This window comes from Drosophila serrata, unplaced genomic scaffold (assembly GCF_035046125.1).
Source record: "Drosophila serrata isolate PLE 108 unplaced genomic scaffold, ASM3504612v1 contig_261, whole genome shotgun sequence".
Classification (NCBI taxonomy): Eukaryota; Metazoa; Arthropoda; class Insecta; order Diptera; family Drosophilidae; genus Drosophila; species Drosophila serrata.
Window position 1 is genome coordinate 341,780 of NW_028257159.1, and position 22,548 is coordinate 364,327.

General features: G+C 41.1%; 1 protein-coding gene and 1 pseudogene across 1 annotated transcript in view; both read right to left on the reverse strand.

The window, feature by feature from the left end:
- LOC110185372 (Troponin C TpnC4) overlaps positions 1–8,725 on the reverse strand; it is a 104,531-nt gene extending 95,806 nt beyond the window's left edge. Inside the window, exon 1 of the mRNA XM_086832984.1 lies at positions 8,315–8,725. Within this exon, the coding sequence (XP_086689110.1) occupies positions 8,315–8,317 (3 nt within the window). The 5' untranslated portion in view covers positions 8,318–8,725. The remainder of the gene's footprint in view (positions 1–8,314) is intronic.
- Positions 8,726–20,098: 11,373 nt separating this feature from the next.
- On the reverse strand, positions 20,099–21,394 carry LOC147643622 (uncharacterized; annotated as a pseudogene).
- Between the last annotated feature and the right edge of the window lie 1,154 nt (positions 21,395–22,548).

Sequence of the window (22,548 nt, forward strand, 5' to 3'; positions counted from 1 at the left end):
ACAGAGGCATGTCGCAAGGTTGAGTCCCATCGCCCTTCTTATGGAATCTGACATAAGCATAATTTTCACGGAAGTCTGTCCATTGACCCTCAGCTCGATTATGGTATCAACATCCGGGGATATATGTGAATTAGCGGATAAGTATCAACGCGGACAAGACGGACCTCATTTTCTTCGCAAATAGATAAAACATGCCGTTATGGATCCCCCCGAAACTCAACACAACCAGGCTGACCTGGCATGGAATCCCAATGTATTAGAGATGGTAAAAAAGCCACCATTGCGCTATATGCATCCAAGACGATGCTTAGCAGCACATGGGGTCTCTCACCCGCTATAATGCATTGGGTCCATATATCTGTGGAGCGTTCGACTTTGCTGTATTGAGTCTGAGTGTGGTGGCACGCTATTGAAACTTGCCCGGATATAAAAACAACAACGTTCATGGGACCCGATGGCTGGAAAACAGTTCAGGACCAAGAACAACACATCAACAAATTTACCGACGGCTGCAAGATGAAAGGAGGAGTAGGAGCGGTCAAATACTGAAGAGACCTCAGGAATAGGCAGAGTTCGCGCAGAGCATATGCAGACGTCAGCGGTCAGTACCAACAATGTACTAGCATCAATTTCTTTCCCAGCCACTTGGACATGCTGTCAAGCTATGCATCACCGACGATGGCAACTGCAGGAAATGTGCAGAATCCGAGGCAACCGAAAAGTTGGAGCATCTCATTTGTAAGTGCCCGGCCCTAACGCAGGCAAGATTAAGATACCTAGGCGCCCCAATACTGGCATCACTAGTAATTGCCTGCAAGAGGACGCCAGGCGACCTACTTGCCTTTTTCAAAAACACCTTGATCCTTAAGGGCTTTAAAACCGCGTAAATAATCTCCAGATCCTTAAAATAACATTCGGAAATATAATGGCCATATTGGCCATGAGCTATCGTGCAGCGCACACAGTGTCCCGCAAAGACCATCCCGGGCGCGTATCCGTTGCCACGCATCAAGAACATACTGAAGCGGTAGAGGAACGTAAAATACATATAGACCTTGGATCTGCGCAATGAATACTGGCAGATCTCGATGGCGGGTGACAGCCGAGCATGCATCGCATTTACGGTGCCCGGTCGCAGCCTGTTTCAGTGGAAAGTGATGGCATTTGGCCTCCACTGTTAGACCTATGTATGTTAAACCTATGTATGGTAAACCTATGTTATATAAAACTTAAAGATCACGTTAATAGGAGAGAAGAAGAACATTCTGGTTGGGCGAGTTGAATAAAGCGGAAGCATATTAAGTGTCAGCGGTGCTGGCATGCCCCGACTTCTCTGATATCGCCGATACCCTTCTCGGCAACCACTAGAACACCTGCAAGATGATCCTGCTTTTAAAAGGAGGCAGGGGAAACTCAGGAAAGTCCGAGAGGAACCCCAGAAGTTTTTCGGGATTTCGTTATCGAGAACGGAGAACTACACTGGCAGCTAGACAACGCTCAAACGAGCGGGACTTCATTCCGTGGAAGCTCTGCGTTGCGGCTAAACATCGGCCACAGATTCTCCAAGAAATTCCATGCCAATCCATGACGTCCCCACTGCCAGCCATCTGGGCAGTTCTGGGAATTTCCCAGTACGCCAATGTATCTCCTGCCAGACTATAAGACGGAGAAACGACAGCAAGCTGGCAAGATTCTGACCAGATAAGTCAGTAAACCGTTTCGAGTATCTGGTATCTGCGGACATCGTAGAACCGCTACACCGCTCTAAGAAAGAACATGCTGGTGGTTTTCCTGAAATTGCGCAAGGCTACCACGTCCACGCTGATAAGGGCCTTCCGCGAGCAGATTCTTGGGTGTTTCACAGCCCCAAGAAAGTCGGTGTGCGACAACGGCTTTTAGCTAACGATCCAGGCGTTCAAAGAAATTCTTAAGAGGGCAGGAGTGGAGGCCCAACATGCCGTATTGTTCTCGCGAGAGTCTCACCGAGCGAGCGAACCGCACCATCAATATTGGAATTCCATACGCGGCGAATCGCCTGGCCAAGATCCAGGTGAACCCCTCGCGGTGACCGCTCCTTGCAAGCAGTGTGTGTGCCATAGCCGCCAGCTTTCGAGAGGTTGGTCGACAAAGCAGATCGGCAAGCCGTTCGCGTGTCAGCGCAAGTTGTTTTGAGAATGTGGGCAGCCATACAGACTGGGACAAGCAGAGCGAAGGCATCTCTAGTTTACCGCTTCCCAGCCCGCCACCAAACCGACCCCAGCCGAGGATATAGGGGTCAAATATTCGGTGGTCGAATAGCTCCGCGGTGTTCCAAAGCTTCAAAACCTTGAGGAAAGTCAGCTTTGGGGCATGGTCCTCCCTGGATGCAAAGGCCTCGCTGCGATTGGCCCAGTCAGTCTCCTGTTGTCTGCAACGTTTTCTCCCTTAAGATTAGTTGCTTAAGCCAAGAGCGAAATTCATTCCCAATTAAAATTTTTTACACCTTCATTGATTCACAGGGGCTCAGGAGAGCCTGCGTCCGGGTCACGGCCTCCGACCTTCTCCAATATGACGAACAGCATCCTATAATCCCTCCGTACAACTGCCATCTGTCTCGACTTATCGTCCACATTACGCATCGCATAACGCTAAACGTAGGTAATCAGTTGATAATCCGTCTAGTCCGTTCAAAATTATGGATCCCCAGGGTGAGAAATTTGGTCATGTCTGTAATCTATTCGTGCAAGGTATGTGTTCTCCACAAGAAGAATGGGAGAATTGCCTAAGGAAAGGACGTCGTTCTCGCGTCCCTTCACATACACCGGTATTGACTACGCCGTTCCATTCGACATCAAAAACTAGACGAGCTGAGCCTGTCTCATTACAAAGCGGTATGCTTTAGTGTTCGTGTGCTTCTTCACTAAAGCAATCCATTTAGAGCCTACGTCTGACCTTACGACAGAGAAATTTCTCGTCGTTTCCCCCCGGTTAGTGTCCCGAAGAGAATGCTTCTGCCAAGTTCAATCGGACAACGGGAAGACCTTTCTAAGGGCGACTGCCCTACTCTCATTTGATTTTCTCCAAAGCCTAAAAGGCTGTCTGTCATTTCAATTCTCCAGGAGCCCCCCACATGGGAGGCCTGTGGGAGGTAGGCGTAAAGAGCTTTAAGACCCTGTTCCACGGGAAAATACACGTTTCCTTTTTTTTGTCATTGTCAGCAGTCATACCCAGCATGACACCAGCACGACGCCTCCACTGGAGAGCAAACGAACTGCAGGGACCCTGTCCTATCGTTGCAGAGTCTGCAGTGGGATCGGCTACGGGCGGTCCTCGCCAACAGGTAGTGCCCTAGCTGTCTGGCCCACGAGCATTCTGGCAGAACGTGTCGGCAATGGAACTGTAGCAAAGCATGCGGCCATCATCATCACAAGTTGTTGCATTAATTCGAGCAGCCGCTTCTATCGACCGCTGTGGTGTGGATTGACATCGGAGCGCCCATCTTCGACACGGCCGCGCACATAGACCCGTGCACGACTACAAGCTGCAACGACGGATCGCTAGAGGCGAGTTTCCTCCTGCCCAATACCGACGTTGGCAGTGGATAGATTTTTTCGCCCACCTTGGGCTCCAAGGCCGATAGCAATGTCCGGATCGACTAAGTGTTCAAGATTGAGCCTTACGTTTGCATTCACACTCCAGTACGGGTGTTAAGTGAGGCAGTGCCTACTTCTGCGGTATTACTCTGGCCGGATCCAGGATGGACTGCTAGTGGCCCAAATCACCGATTTCGTATGGGTCGTGTCCGGAGCCTGCCACCAGCCATAGCTGTAACAACCCTGTTGCAATACGAGCAATTTCAAGGGGGCAGGATGATTAGGTGATGGGCCCAATGCGCCGCCTCTGCTCGCAGAGCTTTCCGAGCGCGGCCGCTCTTGCACCTCTTTCTCTCGCACTCCGAAGCTAGGGTCTTTGCTGCCGACCGTCGGCGGTCTCCAGCTCTCACTTTAGCGAAATATTGTGTTTTAGTTGGAGTACCATGGCTTCAACCCCAGGATTAATTTTTGCGGCAGGACCGCTCCTCTACACATTTTGGTCCTTCAAGCCGGATATTAAAGGTATATTCTTGCGATGTTTCAGTAGCAATTCCCGGCAACTGTCTGCTAAAGATAAGTACGAGTTTTTGTTTCGTCTGTTCTCGCTGCCGATCTTCAACAGTGGTCCTAACATTTAATTTCGGTCAACCTATTGCAAGATTAACTTTTTTTGTTCGTGTCAACACCTAGTTCGAGTCTTCCTGAAACCATGATAGTCAAGAAATTCCTATTTCTATTCGCCTCCGATTGTCGAAATATTCTTTCCGTCTCCGCTTTGTGTGAGCCTTCTTTCGATTCTCAGTTGCCCATCAACTTGCCAAGGTCGAGCCCTATGTGCAGCCATACACATACAAACATGTGCTATCCTCTTGCTGATACTTAGTTCAGTGAATACAAAAGTTCCCCGTCAACAGTGAACAGTATGGAAAAAGGGCATCATTAATATCGGACAGCCGGTGTGCACTTGTTTCGGCAGCTCACCTTGTTCGCCGAACAGTCCGCCGCTGCCGCGTTGTTTTTTCTCGGTTTTGCGCCGTATCCATACACAAGTTTAATTCTTTGTGTCCCTTACATATACACTGCTTGCCGTCGGCATAACCCAGTAAGCTTTTTCACCATGAAGAAAAAGCAAGGTTTTTATTTCCACCCTTACGGCTTGAAAGAATTATAAATTTGCGGCTGATAATTTCCGACAGTAAAAATTGGTTAGCCAATTACCAGTACAAAAAAAATCGGAACTCCAACCAACACGGGTGCGACTTCCTTTGTTCTTTATTCTTTTTTCCACTTCGCCACCGAAGAGACCGTGTTTGTTGTTGTTGCCGTTGAGTTCTTTGGGTCCCTCACATAGGCAATGCTTGCCGTCGGCATAACCCAGCGACCTTTTTCTCCGCGCCAAAAAAACGAGGTTCTGAATTCCACTTTCCGCCGCTGAGATAATTAAATATTAACATTGATAATTTTCTCTATCAACAATTACTTTATTTTTTGTGAGTTTCCACTTAGCAAATTTTTTTGTCGGGTTTTTTTATCGTCGGTTGCAGCCACACGAATCGTGCCGCATCCAAAATCGACGCATCCTGACTCGCACAACCGGTCCAGCGGGCCGGCGCCGAGGCACTCGGGAATATTTTTCTGTTCTCCTTTTTTTTTATATTTTTCCTCTTTGGGGTGCCACTTGTGCTGCAATCGATCTGCGCCGGACGGTCGAGAACAGAGTTCCGCTGCAGCACGCGCCTAGTGCGATCGTCAGCCGACGTTTTCTTTTTTCGTCTTAGTATTTCCAATGCTTTTTATGTGTCCCGCGGCCTCTTTACTACTTTTTCGTCGCCGGATTGTCTTGCATTGGCATTTTAATACCCCGAGAATTTTTTTTCGAAACCCTAATAAACAAGGCTTCACTAGACAGTGTCCACTATTTCGGGTTAATTTTTCTTCGCTGTATACATAAAGGTTCAACCGGCTTCCCTGATCCGAGTAACAGGCTTTATGGCCGGATTCCATTAAATTTGTTCGTACTTCATCCTTTTTTGGCGACCCAGATCGCGCATTAGTGTGACCGTTTTCCCGTTCGACAGTTGACGAGCACTGCTCTGCAGCATTCGATTCCAAGAATTCCAAACTATTTGGACGTCCCAATCCTCATCTCCGCGGGCGTCTCAATTGAAGACCAAGGCTTCCTCTGCCATCCAAGGGCAAAAAGCGACGAGTCCGTCAATTTTATATCCCATCTATACGACTTCCTACTGTCACTCCCATCTTTTCTTTTACAGGTCCTTGGCCACGACTGAGATCTACCTCGGCCAGAAAACTTCGTTAAATGAGGAATCTTTTTCGGTCATCCCAAAACTCTTCTCCGTGTCAACATGGATTCATTAGTAAAGCAAATGACTCTGTTACCCATTGTCTTCTGGATGGGAAATATAGGAGATATAGAAAAGAATGCGAGAATTAATTAATTTAAGAAGACTTTCTACGTTAGAGATTAATGTGTACAAATCATTATAATTTGTACATAAGACTCTAAAAGATTAATGCAGTTCAACGTAGGTACTAAAGTTGTGCAACACTAAGGGTATGCATATAGGATCTAGTATTTCTACTTGGTACGTGGAAATTGAGCTGACTCAGCAAGTCAGAATTTATTAAACGGTAGTCGAAAGAATGCAATGACCCCTAGTTACAAAATCTCTCAATACTTCTTTAGTTCGTCCTATCTTGCGGTCCAAAAGAACCTTTTACTTTTGCTCTACGCAGCTTAAACTAGCATGCAGACCAAAGATTACCGTCGTATTCTTAAAAATTCCTTCTTATTAACTTACATTCCTTAACCAATCATATGCTCGAGATTACTTTTATTTATAACCTCATCCAGGGTTAGGTGGAAAGCGCTGCCTTTTTGGGTTATCTTAATTTTAACGTCCCAAATAGAAATACTACATCCTATGGAATCTCTAACATAAATAGTCTTCCCAAATTAAAAACTTTAATTCTAACCCACTCAGTACACATGCAAGCAAACAATATGAAGCCTTCTCTGTTCTCTTGATTAGTTTTACTGATGCCGATCGCCCGTATTTTTTTTTTTAAGCATCCTTATTTGAGCCTATAGACCGTGTGCATCTATAACATGATAAACACAGGTCAAGGAGCCCTTGTGGGCAACCGAAATTCCTAGCCACAATTTTTAAGACTAATATAAAATGGCTATATCTCAAATTTCATGAAAACCTGTTGAAAACTGAAGAAGTTAATTTTTTTAATTGTATTAATTTCTTGATCGTTCCTATTGCAGCTGTATGATACAGTAGTCCTATTTTCATATAACTTTACATAAAATTGTAGAATAATATAAAATGGCTATATCTCAAATTTGATTAAATTCTGTTGAAACCTGAAATTGTTATAATTTTTTTGTAAAAATTTTCCGATGATTCCTATGGTAGCTATGTGATATAGTTGTCCGATCCGGCCCCTTCCGATACGTATACGAGTGAGAGTATATAGAAGACTAACTAGAAAGTTTAATTTAGATATCTTCAAAGCTGAGAGAGTAGTTTGCGTAGAAACGGACAGACGGACAGACGGACATGGCTAGGTCGACTCGGCTGTTGATCCTGATCAAGAATATATATACTTTATATGGTCGGAGGAGCCTCCTTCACTGCGTTGCAAACTTCTGACTGAAATTATAATGCCCTGCAAGGGTATAAAAATGGATGTCTGCTACAGGTGTAGAGGCTGATTTTATTTTTGTTAGAACAATTTTCCATAATTAGATTAAAATATATATAGTCATCAAAGTGAAGCTTAATCACGAAACATATTTTTTGCCCCGTACCGTACCTAATTTAAATGTTTTCTGACATCAATATTTTCTTTTATCTAATAAAATTATTAGAAAATTCAAGGAATATATACCTTCTTCGTTTTTCATTATTATTATAATTTTTTTTATTTAATGTTATGCAAATTGAAGGACTATATTATATAGCTATGTAGGAACTATCGGTAATTTAGAGAAACATAAGAAACTGTAAATTTGAAACTGGTAACGTAAAATGTACAAGTAAATGTAATGATTACTTCGTTGTTTGCCAGTATATACGATTATAAGATTTAAAAAAAGAAATGCGATAAACAGAATGTTAAGAAAAAGAAAGATAAATAGTTTAAGCCTACCATAAATAGTTTCTTGTTAGCCGTAAAACTTTTACAGGCAGATTGTTTCTCCAGAATTTGTAATCATTTTGGTTAACAAACATTACTAAAAAACCAGCTATCAATTCCAATTTCTAAAGAATTAGAAAATCGCTAAAATACTTATTTACTATTATTAGTTTATTGTTTTTAAAACATTAAAATTATTAATTGTATGAAAATTAATTCTACTTCCATTTAAATGTTTGTTATGGTACATAAAAAAAATAATATTTCATTGAAAAGTAAACGTTCGATTTTTTTTTTTTTTTTTTGTTTATATATTTTATAATATTATATAAAATATAGAAGATTTAGCAATATTGTTTTAAATTCGCATTTGTTTAAAGTGTTTTGACTTTTTTCTGTTTACGTATTGACCAATTTGGTTACATAACCTTATTTTTATTTATTCCTATTCCTTTATTATACATGAAATTTAGTTGTAAAGGTTTGGAATATATGTATATACAAAATCGGTAGAAAATATTTTATTCAAACCCTAAACCGTATTTTCAACAAATTTTCAAAACTTTACTTACCATTATAATACGTAAAAACTCTTCAATACTCCCTCAATTCAATTAGGAGTTGACCACTTTATTCCAGTAGCAAAACTAAAATATCTACCGATGTATATAGAACACAAACGATATAGACAGCGTACGATGCGATCGATTAACACCAAGCCTCTAAGCAACTCGATTTGTGCTTTATGTGTGGAGGCTTCATCAACCAATGTAAATGTCAACACTTTACTAATACTAACAATAAAAATGTAATCGGCTAGAACTGCATAAGCAAGACAAATTTGTGGCACCAATCAATGCTGAAAAAAGCAATAACTGCACTGCGATTAGGAGAAACGTGTACAGTGAATAGAAGTGTTACTCTCTAACTCAAATCGGAAAACGCCTAATGCAGGCAGAAGGAACTATCATCTATCTATCTTTATATATATAAATATTTTATTTTTTATATAATATATTTATATATTATATTATAATATATATTTATATTTATATATAATATATATATAAATATATATAATTTAATGTAAAATGTAATATATAAACCACTTGTACATATGTATGTATATATGTATATATCTGCAAGTGTTTTCTTTTTTCTTAAGGCATGTTTACTATTAATATTAAAGATTTAAAAATATTAGGGTGTTTTGATTTTTTTTACTCTTCCGTGCGGTTTCTTTTTAAAATTAACACAATCATTAATAACAAAATATATTAACATTTTATCGGTTAAGCTATTAAAGAAAAAAATCAGTTTAGTTTTAAGAAAGGCATTTGATACAGTAAATCATGGCATTTTGATAACTAAACTGCAAAATAATTTTTTTTTTTTTCATATTTCTCTTACAGAAGGTCAGGGAAAAATGTGTGAGGAACCGAAGTCACCGCTCATGGTGTACCACAGGATTTTGTATTAAGACCGTTAATGTTGATTATTTATGTTAATGACCTGCCAAATATTTTCTAATATAATTGCAAATGTTAATTGAATTCGAGCATACGTATTATTTTATTTCGTTTTCGCCTTGCCAAATTACAAATTATTTCTTGCCACCAAGTCATCGGTTTTGTTAATATTTTTTTTAATAAACTACTTTTAAAATGCATGGTTCCCCCGGGTGGACAAGATATTTAATTTAAAACTGGCAGCAAATTAAACAGTGACAGTAACACATACATACATTAATATAAAAGTGCAACTTGAAAAGTTTTTTTTAGTGCTTGTTGAGAAATTGATTGTTGCCCGCGAGGCATTTTTTATTTGTATTGAACTATTAATAAAAATAATCGTGTCGGTCGCGAAATACCCTGGGTTCCTGCTCTTAATTGCGAGGAATCTCCAACGGTCTGCATTGTATATGTATACCGCAAAAGAATCAGAAGTATTTGTGCAAAAAAAATTGAAAGCTGGAGTAGGAGTAAAATGAATTGTTTATTGTCTTGTGCAGAAATATTGACCCAGCTTTCAATTCTTGGCATATACATACATATGTACATATCCATATAGTCGAGCTAGATTTGCATGATTAATTTATTCAAACTATATAAATTTTTTTAAAATAAACACATACATACACATCTAAAAATTGAACTGCTCTTGGACGCCACATTTATTTATTTGATTGTAATACTGCAAACACTGTCGCCCCTTTCCCTTCTCTCTCATTAAAACTCACTTTCATGAGGTGAGCGATTCAGGATAGAAAACTACCCAGTCGGACTTTGCTTCATGCGGTGAACGATTCTGGATAGAAAACTTTGTCGAGCAGGGATGGCCTTATGGTCCCCAGTTCAGCAAAGCGGCAAACGCGGCATTCATGTACTTGAATCAAACGCTGCACCATTGAATGTAGATTTGTGTGCTGATGCTCAGGAAGGTATTTCCCTTTCGGTTTATTTTTTTTTTTTTTTTTTTTTTTTTAACAAAGTGTGCTGATAATTAAAAAAAAACTCAGCAATTATAATTCGTTTTGCTCTTCTTCTTCTAGGGAATAAAATCCTATTAATATAAGCTTAGTATTATATTTTCAAGAGTTTGTATACATTTTATGAAGTATAATTATTTAACCACAGTTATTGATTTGTTTTAATTTTGTTGGTCGATCTTTAACTGAAACGAAAGGTTTTAAAAGAATATGTTTGCCTCGCGCGGGATTTAAACTCTCGCTAGCCTGTTTGGAAGGCGGATGTTCTAACCCTTGAGCCACGCGCCTCGATCGCCTCTCGAAGACAAAGACAAATATCAAACGAGCAAAAAAAATAAATGTCCTAAAGGGGTTGCAAGTTTTTGTCCCTCTCAGACGCGCTATGCACATACATACATGTATATCACCGACGCAATTTAAATTGTTGTTTAAGTCTGTGTACAAACTTCAATTAATTAAAAGTAAGCCATTTATTGTTAAGGCATTACATTCTATTGTCTCATTCAGGAGTTTTGGCATTGAATTAATCATTTTTTTTGTGAATTCAGGTGGTATTAAGTGCCTGTACCGGTTTCAGCAAAATTATGTAGGATTCGTTGAATGCGTTTTGAAAACAAGTTCTCCGAATTCCCGCAGAGTTTTCCCCTCACGGCGTAATGTGACGATCCGTTCCCTCACATCAGGAGCAATTTCCTGGTTATAGTTTTAAAAAAAGATGAGTCTTTAATTTTAAAAATGAACATACAACTATTTTTATTTAACATCAAAGTTTCGCGTTAAGTGTATACGCAGACTTTTTCTGGCAAGTGTATGTGTATATCGCTGACGCAATTAAAGTTGTCTACGTGGCGCGCTGTGTAAGCGGCCGGAATGGTAGACATTAAGACGCAGGTTAAATCCCCAGTTGGTCGTATAATATTCTAAAAATGTTTGTGAATATGGTAGAAAAAAATTTCTACAATTAACAATTTAAATGTAACAAATGGGAAGAAATCAGCTTGTAAAAAGGTTGAAGCAGCGATGTCGGCATAATGAATTACCCCGTTTTAAAATCATGCGGAATCTGGCTAAAAAGCTGACTGGGTAGGTGGGGAGTTAATATAAGCTTGCGTCCCAATACATACAAGCCTTTTATACAAGCAACTACAGCGGTAAATTTTTTTGTGTTCGCTTTCGCTTGTACACCGTTCCCAACGTTGTTGTTGTTGTTGGGCTCCTTTTGTTTGGCACTTATATTAGCGGACCGCCAAGTGTTGCGCTACCCTGTTTTCATCTGGTACCCTGTTTTTTGGTCATTTAATTAGCGGAACGCCAAGTAAGGCGCTAACCTATATTCGTCGGGTATACACTTTTCGACGTCATTGGCACCCACTGTTAATATTGATACTGCGTGACTTGATTTCCAATTTAAATAATTTTTTTTTTGGGTTTTCATCAGAAAAAAAGTGTAATACACTTTTCGAACAACAACAAAGAAACTTATTATTTAAATTGAAAATAATATAAATATATATGTGTCAAAGTCCGGTCAAAACTATTGAAACAGGGATCGATTCCGTTTTGAGGAAGAATTAGAATGTCGACTTGAAACAGAAGTTCGTTCAGAAGTTATTTTGTATATCGAACCACCAGAGGTTGTTGGCTAAAATTTTGCCTGGTGTTTTTGCTATAGAACAATTGAGTGAAATGGTTCGGTAGGAAGTTATTTTGTATATCGAACCACCAGAGGTTGTTGGCTAAAATTTTGCCTGGTGTTTTTGCTATAGAACAATTGAGTGAAATGGTTCGGTAGGAAGTGGTTTTAGTGTTGTCTGTGTTCGGCTTGAGGACTGGAATTATTAGACTTGTTTTGTAAGTTCGTTATATGTGATTATTAAATATTTCATTGAAAAGTTTTGTTATTCAGTTTTTTGTTTTAGTGGAGCTATTTTAAATCATTTCATATGATATTCTGATAAGTCTGGGGCAGATCCGTTTAATGTTTGTAGGGCTGAGTTAAGTTCAAATATGTTGTTTATTTTTCGAAAGTTTGGGTATAGTTTTGTAAGTTGCTTCTGAATTTGTGGTTTCGGAATTCTCTGAAAAGTTGCAGTCGCCGGAGAACTCTGGGAAGTATCGTGTAAATGTTAGCAGTTTCGTTGCTAATGTTGTCTCACTGTTTTGTGGGTTTATGATCGCATATATTTGCTTAACTGGTTTAAGTCCTCAGAAACGTCTCATGTTGGACCATATTTTGGATGCTGAGGTAGCCGGTTGGATGGTAAAGGTGAAAGAGTTGGGAGCTTCTTTTTTACTTTTTTTTTAAGTTCGAACCTAAAATTGGCATTTTTGCATCTGTTGGCTGGACTTAGCTATGTTAGTCAAGTAGCAAAAACTTAATGCCTAGTGTATGCTAGTTTAGTGCAAAGGCGGGAGCATAATAAAACTCTCTCGTGCTCCTCGTAAATTCGCCTCGCCTTCGCCAACAGTTGTGTAAGCTAGGCTAAGCAAGAGCATGTAAGAAATAGAGAGAATCCGTAATTCTGATTGTTCGGAGGGGGCCGATCCTACCGCCAAAGATCCTGTAACGGAAAATAGCTCCCGGGACGCAGTCAAAAAGTATGATAATCCGTAGTGGTTAAAATGATAAGCCGGGGGCGTCGTGGAGCTCGAATAAGTGCTTCAGCTTTATTACGCATCATACATAGAACTGACGATCAGCGACACATGGGATGGCCTTAAGATTAGGCTAGTCCACGCCAGGGAGATCCCAAGGAGACCCAGAGCTCGCATCTGGTTACCAAAGGGGCAAACCGACCACGCCAGGGTGATTGCCTGTCTAAGGGCCCAGAACCCAGACATCCATACAGAGGACCGGACCATCCTCAGAGCGGAGCAGGAGATGAAGGTAGGCCAACCTTTTCTCCTGCTAATAAATCTGCGCTGCCTACCTCAGCTGGAGGCAAATGAACACAAGGTCCGGTACGGCATCAGGAAGGCCAAGATAAAGGTCTTCATGGCCGAGGCGGACGAGATATTGGAGGAGGTCGATGACAAACTGTTGGACGACATAGACATCGACAACAAATCTCCTGACGCCACCCCCACCAACATCGAAGTCGAAAATCGTGCAGATTAATCTGAAGCGCTTCTCGCACGCTTCAGCTAATCTTACGATCCTTCTAAGGGAGAGGGATATCGACATCGGTTTGGACCAGGAGATGGGCAAGTCGCTGGACTAAGGATCCAAGGATACACACTACTGTGAACAAACTCGAATGGTAGGTCGAGAGCTTGCATAGTAATTAAGAATCAATTTAATGCTTTTCTCTGTCCCAATCTCAGCACACCTGATCTAGCAGTGGCCAGATTTGAGGCGGCGGATGGGAGCGGAGTAACCATAGCATCGGCATACATGGCCCATGACGAGCCGGCCCCGCATGAGCCGGTAGTAAAGCCGCTGCAATGGGCCGAAATAATGAAGACGACCCTGGTGTTCGGGTGTGATGCGAGTGCGAGGCACACGCTCTGGGGGAGTTCAGAGACAAACGAAAGAGGGGAGTCACTCTTTGACAATATTATTTTTAGAAATGTTACGATATGTAATAAGGGTAATACGCCGACCTTCATCTTTCCGTGCACGGAAAGTTTTGTTGGGTTTTGTTGGGAAGATCTCACCTTACAAATATAACAGAATATTTACAGGGTCAAGAACTGGAGGGTTTCGACAGAGCACTCCTTCTCAGACCAGTTAAGAAACAGGTGCCAAGAAGAAACCCCCGTACGACGGATTGGGACAAATTCAGCGAAATTGTTCAATCCAAAGTAAACGGCAGGAGGATTAAGGCATTATCCACTGCAATGGCACTCGACAAGGAGATGAAGGACCTCACGAATATCCTGAACAACGCCTTCAAAGAGATATGTAAGCTATCATTCTCGAAGAACCAATATCCACTGTGGTGGACAAAGGAACTAAGCGAGCTCAGAAAGACCGCGAGAAAGTCCTTTAACAACAGCTATATATCCCGGGTATGGGAGCCATACAAAGAAGCACAAAAAACTTACAAAAGGGCAGTATACAAGGCCAAGAAAGAGTCCTGGCAAAACTACTGCGAGTCACTAGAAGGCATAAAGGACACGGTGAGAGTAAGCAAGATTCTCGCCAAATGGCATCAAAGTTCAACCCTGATCAACAAAGCAGACGGCTCTGCAATTGAGGAGCCACTGGGGCCCAGGAAACCTTAGAGTGAGCTCGGAACCCGAGGAGGGAAAGAACGCTCAAATAAACACGCCTACGAAAGACATCATTACCACTGAGCGAATTCAGTGGGCAATAGATTCTTTTGAAGTACAAGAGCCCGGGCCCAGACGGCTTAATACCGGCAATGCTACAATCAGCAAAGGATAGCATTTGCAAATGGCTAAAAGCCATTTTCGAAGCTTGTATAAGACTGACGCTCATCCCACTCCTGTGGATGGAGGCAAAAGTCATCTTTATACCGAAACCGGACAGAAGGGTGCATATCCTAGCAAAGGATTATAGACCGGTAAGTCTCACCTCCTTCGCCCTGGAGACACTAGAGAGACTCCTGGACGTCAACATCCGGTAGTCTCTAGAGGGACATCAACTCTCGGATGAGCTGCATGCGTACCGCAAAGGAAAGTCAATGGAAACAGCGCTACACGTAGGTGTACATCATGTCTAGAAGACATTACAACACAAGTAATACATTATGGCCGCCTTCCTAGACATCAAAGGCGCGTTCAATAACGTGAACCCCGACTCTATCCTGGGTTCCCTCAACTTGTTAGGTATTGAGAGAGGCATCAGAGAGTGGATCGGGGTCATGCTTAAGAGCAGGACGATCATAGCCGAAGTGAGTGGCACTCACCTCATGCGGATTGTGAAGAGAGGCACACCTCAGGGCGGGGTATTATCGCCCCTTCTCTGGCTCACTAATATGAACGCCATATTGACAGATCTCAATACGGGTGGAGTTAAAGCAGTTGCGTACGCAGACGACGTAGTACTGCTAGTATCAAGACCATACCCTGACGTTATTAGCGGAATAATGACGGGTGCGCTGGGTCGCTTAAATAGACAGGCAAAAACCTGCAGACTAGGTATCAACCAACCCAAGACAGAACTTATGCTCTTCACACGTAGAACGAAAATACCACCCTTCAACATGCCCAGTGTAAACGGCATGGAGCTAAAACGGAGAGAGCAAAGTATCTAGGAATAATTCTGGATAAAAAGCTCTCATGGAAAGAAAACATTGCACAAAGATAATATAATGCCGATAGAAAATCAAACTAGTAGTAAAGAACGAGGTGTCCCTCTACACCGATGGCTCAAAAATGAGCTGCGGCGTAGGGGCTGGGATCTACGCTGAAAATTGGGGAATTGAGTCGAGCAGTCGAGCTTTCCGTAAGGCAGGACCTCAGGGGCAAAAGAGTAAAGATTTACTCGGATAGCCAAGCGGCTATAAAATCCCTAGCTGCCGTGAAAACGAGCTCACGGCTAGTGGCAGAATGCAAGAATGCAATAAGGTAAGGTAAAAATTAGGTACAAGTAACTTGGGTACCGGGACACAACGAGATTCCAGGAAATGAGAAGGCAGACGAACTAGCCCGTGCAGGCTCGGCAGGGCTAAGTACAGACTTCGAATTATCGATCTCCCTAAACGCGATCCAGACAAGGATCCATGACCACTTCAAGCAGATAACTAACAAAGAATGGCTAAGTAAGAGCGATCACATAAGGTCAAGGGAATGTTGGCCGAGGTACGACAAAAAACGAACCAGTGAACTGCTATCCAGCAGCAAGCGGGATATTAGCAGGATCACGGCAGTCACCACAGGACATAGGGCGATCGGTTAGCACGCAATGGAGATGGGACTGCCATACAATACAATTTGCAGAAGCTGTAAGCAAACTACAGAGCAAGAGACACCTGAACATCTGCTCCGCTTCTGCCCAGCATTAAACCACATCAGACTTCGCCACTTTGGTGCCTACCAGATGGAGTCACTGAGAAGTATAGGAAAGCTGAAAGTTTGAGCAATCCTAGGTTTCATCAACAACAAACAGAGGGAATGGATCAAAAAGGAGCTTAGCTCTAATTGGAGGCCCTAGTATCGGGCCTCACCACTGTAACCTACCTTCCTTTTCGACGTCAGCTTTAATTTCATTTTGAAATCTTATAATAGAAAATCCGAGACTCCTATAAACAATTATGAATGACGTGTCCAGATATTTAAATGCAATCAATTTATAGGTTGCTCTGGGGCTTGGCAATTTCTTTGTTTCAATAAGAAATTGTACATCTGTGGAAATACTTTGCTCGGCATATTTAAGTACTCCGTTTTTCACAATACCATTTAACTGGTTACTATCGATTCTCCTTATAATGTTGAAATTCCTTAGATTGTACTCTTCCTGGGGAAGAGTCCAGGTTTCAACATAACATAAAAAGTTGGCAGAAGAAACAATTTGATCGTTGGCACGATCGTCATTGATCAACAATTCGTATTTCGTAGTCAAGGCGTTTTCTCCTCTTAAGCTTTCTAGCTCCCCTTGGACATTTGTAGCTCCAAATCTAGTTGGAGGAACAAAGTCACCTAAAAGGAAAAAAGGATGTATCCTACGTAAAGCGAAGCTCGCTTAATGCCCCTTTTAAGGTGCACTGCGACTTTGCTGTAGGTTGCTCCTTGGCTTTTATGAATGGTTATAGCCTCAGCAGGAACAACAGGGAATTGCTTTCGATCAACCGAAGAATGTCCTCACCTTCCACATTGAAAAACTCTAGCTGTTTTTTGAATTGGAGTCCAATCTGTGTGATAATTTCTCCGCTCTTTTGACCTGGCCATGGCATCAACTGTAAGATTTGAAAACTTAATCCAAAGTTTTGTCACTAATGTAGAGTTGTTAACTATGCAGTTGTCAATTTGAATTAGTTGGCCTGTTGTCCCGTTTACCAGTCCATCATTTGTGTCTATATTGACGGTAACCATATATTTTGCTGTTATTTTAAGGTGTAGCAAATCTGGCAGTCCCTGGGTTTCGGACGTTTTTATTTTTTGGGCATTTAGAGTAATTTCTTTGTTTCTTAATGACATGATAGCTGTTTTTACAGTATCAATGGCACTTGATATCAACTCTTCTGTGGCGATTTGAGCCAGCTTTTCAGATTTCCAAACACTATAATTGACTAACCCCCAAAAATTTTATCTTGGCTTCTAAAATTTTTTCGAAGTCTTTGATCCAAATATCCTTGCGTTTTTGGATCCGACCATTCGAGATTTACAATGCATTGTGTTTAAGGAGTCATTGCTTAAGTGTCATAAGGGACCTGATGTTAGATTTACTGGAAGTGCAATAACGGAATGAAGAGTAAGTCCTCCAATTCCAAAAGCTGCCTTTCCAGGAGGTGCACAAAGTAAGACCTTTGCAGAATCGGTTGCTCCCGGTAGCTTTTTAGCTCGCGAAGTTATAGACAGATATACTGTTGAAATCAGTCTGCTTATGCCTACTCCAGGTCCTCCGCCAACATATTTATAAAAAGGTTTTCTTGCAGCTATATTATATGCTATATGCATTACATGGGCGTAGTACTGGCGTTGCTTGAAGTTAAGCGACCTGGAAAGTGAGGGATGGTTGTCATCAGATACTAACGGGGGAAGTCCAATAAGCTGAAGTTTGCCATCTTCTGGGTGAAGTATAGCACTGTCGTCTTAGAGTATATTTACGTTTTTTTCGACGTTTGGTACTGCCAAGGCCCTGAGTTCTTCAACTAAATATTGGGAGGCAGGTTCTTGAGGAAGACGCCCATTATCTTCCCTGTTGAAATTTTCTAAATCTTTAATAACTCTCTCTAGCTCCATGTCGTCAAACACATCATACTGCTCTTTGTTGCGCTTAATGATTACATAACTATTTCTGAATGCCATTTCATTGTCATTAGAAATAAGTTCATTATCTTCACTTCTCCATGGGAAGAAGAGCATAACGTGCTCTCTAAAATAGTCCGACGGGGGAGAGTTCACGCTGTATCGAACCCCCCTAAGAATGAGGGCATGCCATTTGACACTTCCAGTCCCATCTAGCTGTTGGTAGCTTTGGACAGCCATGGGATTTTCATCATCCAGTTCAACGCCGATCGCTGCATCATAATCTTCATGGATGGGTCTGATCGTGTGTTTATCTTGGAAAATTTATACCAAGCTACAAATTCTGCAAGGCATAACGATTCTAAATCAGCACGCCTCTGCACGTACAGATCAAGTAAAATTTGCTCAACAATTTCTGTTGAATTCCCAGGTAGCTGCTATAAGTCTCTATTAGATCGCACTATGCGAAACCTTTTGTCTAAATGGCAAGTGTTTATAAATATATTTCCTTCACTCGCCTAAGACATATGTAGTCCTAAGATAATTTTTGCTGCTTCTTGAACTGATATTTCCGTAGCATTAATAAAATTGCTCCCGAGATGCTGCAGTTTTCGTGTAGCTGAAGTATTTTCGTGGCAAATTTCAGTCATGGCTTCTCGAAGCAGTTGCGACACGCCCCGGGTAGACTTATTTATGTAATTAATTATATAACTACAACAGGCAAACGCATCTAAAATAAATTGTATATCCATGTTTGCCCTATGTAGGCCTAGGATATCCCTAGCAGTCTATCGGAAAATTTTCGGCGGAGAAATACCTGAGGTTTTTTTAAGCTTGATCGGATGTGAACCTATATTCTTCAAAAGTTATTTCTAAATGGGTAAGGAAATTTTCAAAACTATTAAAAAGGATTGCTTCTTCATCGGAACAGGATTTTAAAAGGTCTATAATTTTTTTAAACATGGCTTTATAATGTTCAACATTGGCTTCGATTTCTTCCAATGAAAATATAACTACTGTTTCAGGCATTGGAGGGTATGGTACTTGAAATCTGCAGATTTCCAGGCCACGGAGTTCTCTTAAGCACGAAGAACTATGCTTATGGCGCTGATATTGAATTACCTCTTGTAATTCAGGATCATCCCCGAAGGTAGTAATAAAACGATCAATGAAAAGAACAACGTGATCGGAATTTTCTGGTCCTTCCAGCTTTGGAGCGCCAGAAAACCAGTACATGCCATGAGAGTGGGGCGATCCTCTGTGCTGGAACTCAATCCTCTAATAATAATGCACAAGGGTATACACGCCAAAAATTTCGGAGCTTTTGAACAATTTTATTAAATGTCGAAAGCTAAAGTCAAAATATCGGGAGTATATTACGGGGTCAGATCTAATTAATCGAGCTTTTTCGGAGCTAGAAAGAACTGCCGCTTCGTCCTCAGCAATATTTCAATTATCTAATAGACGGGAAAGAATAACGAAAAGTTCATTCCATTTCGATTCAGTAGCGGAAAAAGTTATGAAAAAAGTAGGCAGCCCAAATTGCCTGATCATGGCAATAACTTTTTTTTTCTCAGCTTCCCAATGAGCTGGTGCGGAGCGAAGACCTTTCAAAATATGAAATCCGTTTTCCTGCTGTACAAGATTGTTAATAAAGGAATTATCCATTGCATTGGCAGCAGTTACCGCACCTAATTTTTTGAGTAGGCCAATGGAGATTAAATTTTGAATTCGCTGAATTTAATAAGACTTGTACATTTAAAGAACCTTAGGTACTACTGCACTTGGTTTTTTTGCATAGGTGGTTATTGCTTTAAATATTGATCCGAAAGAGATTGTTGGGAAAGACAGTTCTTCTGCATCTTCATCAAGGGTTCAATTAGTTGGGAGGCGGCCTTCTCCAGGGCCCAAAGCCATGCGTTGAAGTGCAGGGTTATTATAATTTTGTGAAAGGTTTTCATGACCACCTGGGTTCTTCTTCTGGTCGATTTAATTATCTACTGGGCAATTGGCGTAAAAGCTGTTCCACTTCCTCAGCTCCATCTGCGATAAATGGGATTTCTTCTCGATTTCCCATTTGAGTAAGCCAACCACCATTAAAGGTTATATTGTGCTTTCTGTAGAGTTCAGTGTTAACTAATTAATGGACAGCTTCAAAGACCCGAGCGGGTCGAATAGTTTCAGTCATGAAATTGTGGGAATAGTTTAACTTTCTTTTGAGGTGAACCTGTATGACATGAGTCGAATCAATGAACGGGGGAGGGCGTTTACCGTATCAGATACTTAAATTGGAACATTTACTACTGAACCTCTAATTCCACATTGCCTTTCATAGCCTAGGGAGATAATTCGCGTTAAAGGAATTCGCGGAGAAATAAGGCGCTCCTCAAGGCATGTTCGATTTTTAAGACACTCAGGGATGTCTGGAAAGTCAAACCCATTAGGGAGACAAAGGGATGGTAGCCGACCCTTCGAAACACTCTGACGACATGTGCTGCAAAACTGATATTTGCCGGACTTACTGGAAATTTCCTACTAAGATAAAATGCATTGTCTACATTCAAATTGGGAAACCTAGCAGAAATATAAATTTTATTCAATGCACTTATTTGAGAAACCATGTTCCTCCACAGCATACACAGCATTCAGTTGGTCCGTCCTTGATAGTCCTTTGATATTGTTCCCTCGCAGTTGCTCGGTTCCTTTGGCATTGGCGTTCCCGTTAATCCTCTCTTTCGTCCGTGGAAACTTCGGAACTAGTAGAAAGTACCCGAAATCTCGACTGAAGTCGAGTTTTCCGATGAACTTATTGGGTTGTTCCTCGTGATCCGGTGGACTTCGGCGTCTCGTGCTTGATCGGCCCTTCGATTTTCCTCCTCAGCTGTCCAGTTAAGCGAGTGGCTGTATTTTTAACCTGCTGCCGCCATCGTTTCTCCGGATTTTCTCTGGCGAGGGCATGCGCTGCAGTATTCCGATCACGCTCTGGCCCGCGATTTTCTGCGATCGCTCTCCAGGCAGCGTGACCCGCAGTGTTTTGCACCTGCTGTCGCCGTCGTTCTTCCGGATTTTGCCTGGCGAGGGCATGCGCTGCAGCATCCCAAAGCCGCTCCTGCTCGCGATATTCTCCGATCGCTCTCCAGCAAGCGTGATCCGCAATGTTTCGCACCTGCTGTTGTCGTCTCTCCCCAGAGTTTTGTTTAATCCGGACATCATTTATCCATTCGTTCACTACGTCTTCTCTGAGAACGTGCTACAGTGTTTCGCGCGCGAACCTAATGTGCAGTCTCATAGTTTTCTAGCCGGACGGAGGCATTGTGCTCGGCATTTCGTGCTCTAATTTGAGAGGAATTTCGAGCGTATTGGGCACAATTTCGCCTAAGTGATTATTGGCGGCGTTGTTCTTGAGACAAAGACGATATGCGCGGCATTTTCTTGTTTTGTTTTGTTTTTTTTTTGTCACAGAGTAAAAAATTCGCGAACACAATAATGAATGATACACTGGTACCACTCGGAAAATGTCTCGAAAATTAGAAAACTAGAAACTACCTAATAAATAGGCAATGTTGTTGTATTTTAGCAATTGTTTTGTTTACTTAAACCTTGTTGTTCTATGTCAAGTAAAGTTAGCCTGAGAAGACATACCCAAAATCTTTTTTATCTCTATGCTTCTGATATTTGATATCTGATATATTTAATAAAACTAAAACCGAAACTCTAAAACAATACAAAATGATGTAAAGTAGGAGACGTGAAATGCGGTCTATTATGTAAACATGAGCATGAGCGGACATACCCAAAATTTTGTTTGTCGCCATTATTGAGCAAGTGACTCCCAGAGTCAACTGCTTGCAGCAGCTATATTATATAGTCGTACGATTTTAATAAAATTAAAAATAAAATTCTAAAACGATTTAAAACTTCTATATTTCAATTTTTATGCAAATCTGTTGAAACTGGAAAAGCTAAAATTTTTTCCTACAAATTTTCCGATCGTTCCTATGGCAACTATACGATATAGTTGTTTGATTTTAATAATATGCAAACCTATGGCGACTATAAAATATAGTTGTTCGATTTTAATAAAATGAAAGCCGAAATTCTAAAATAATACAATATGGCTTTATCTTAAATTATATGCAAATCTGTTAAAAACTGGAAAAGTTATCATTTTTCTTAAGATTTTCTGATCGTTCCTATGGCAGCTATATGATATAGTCGTTTGATTTCAATAAAATAAAAACCGAAATTCTAAAACAATACAAAATGGATATATCTCAAATTATATGAAAATCTTTTGAAAACTGGACAAGTTATAATTTATTATCAAGATTTTCTGATTTTTCCTATGGCAGCTACATATATGCACTATAGCTAGTCGTCCGATTTAAATAAAACTAAAAACAAAATTCTAAAACGATTAATATATATTTAAACGATATATAT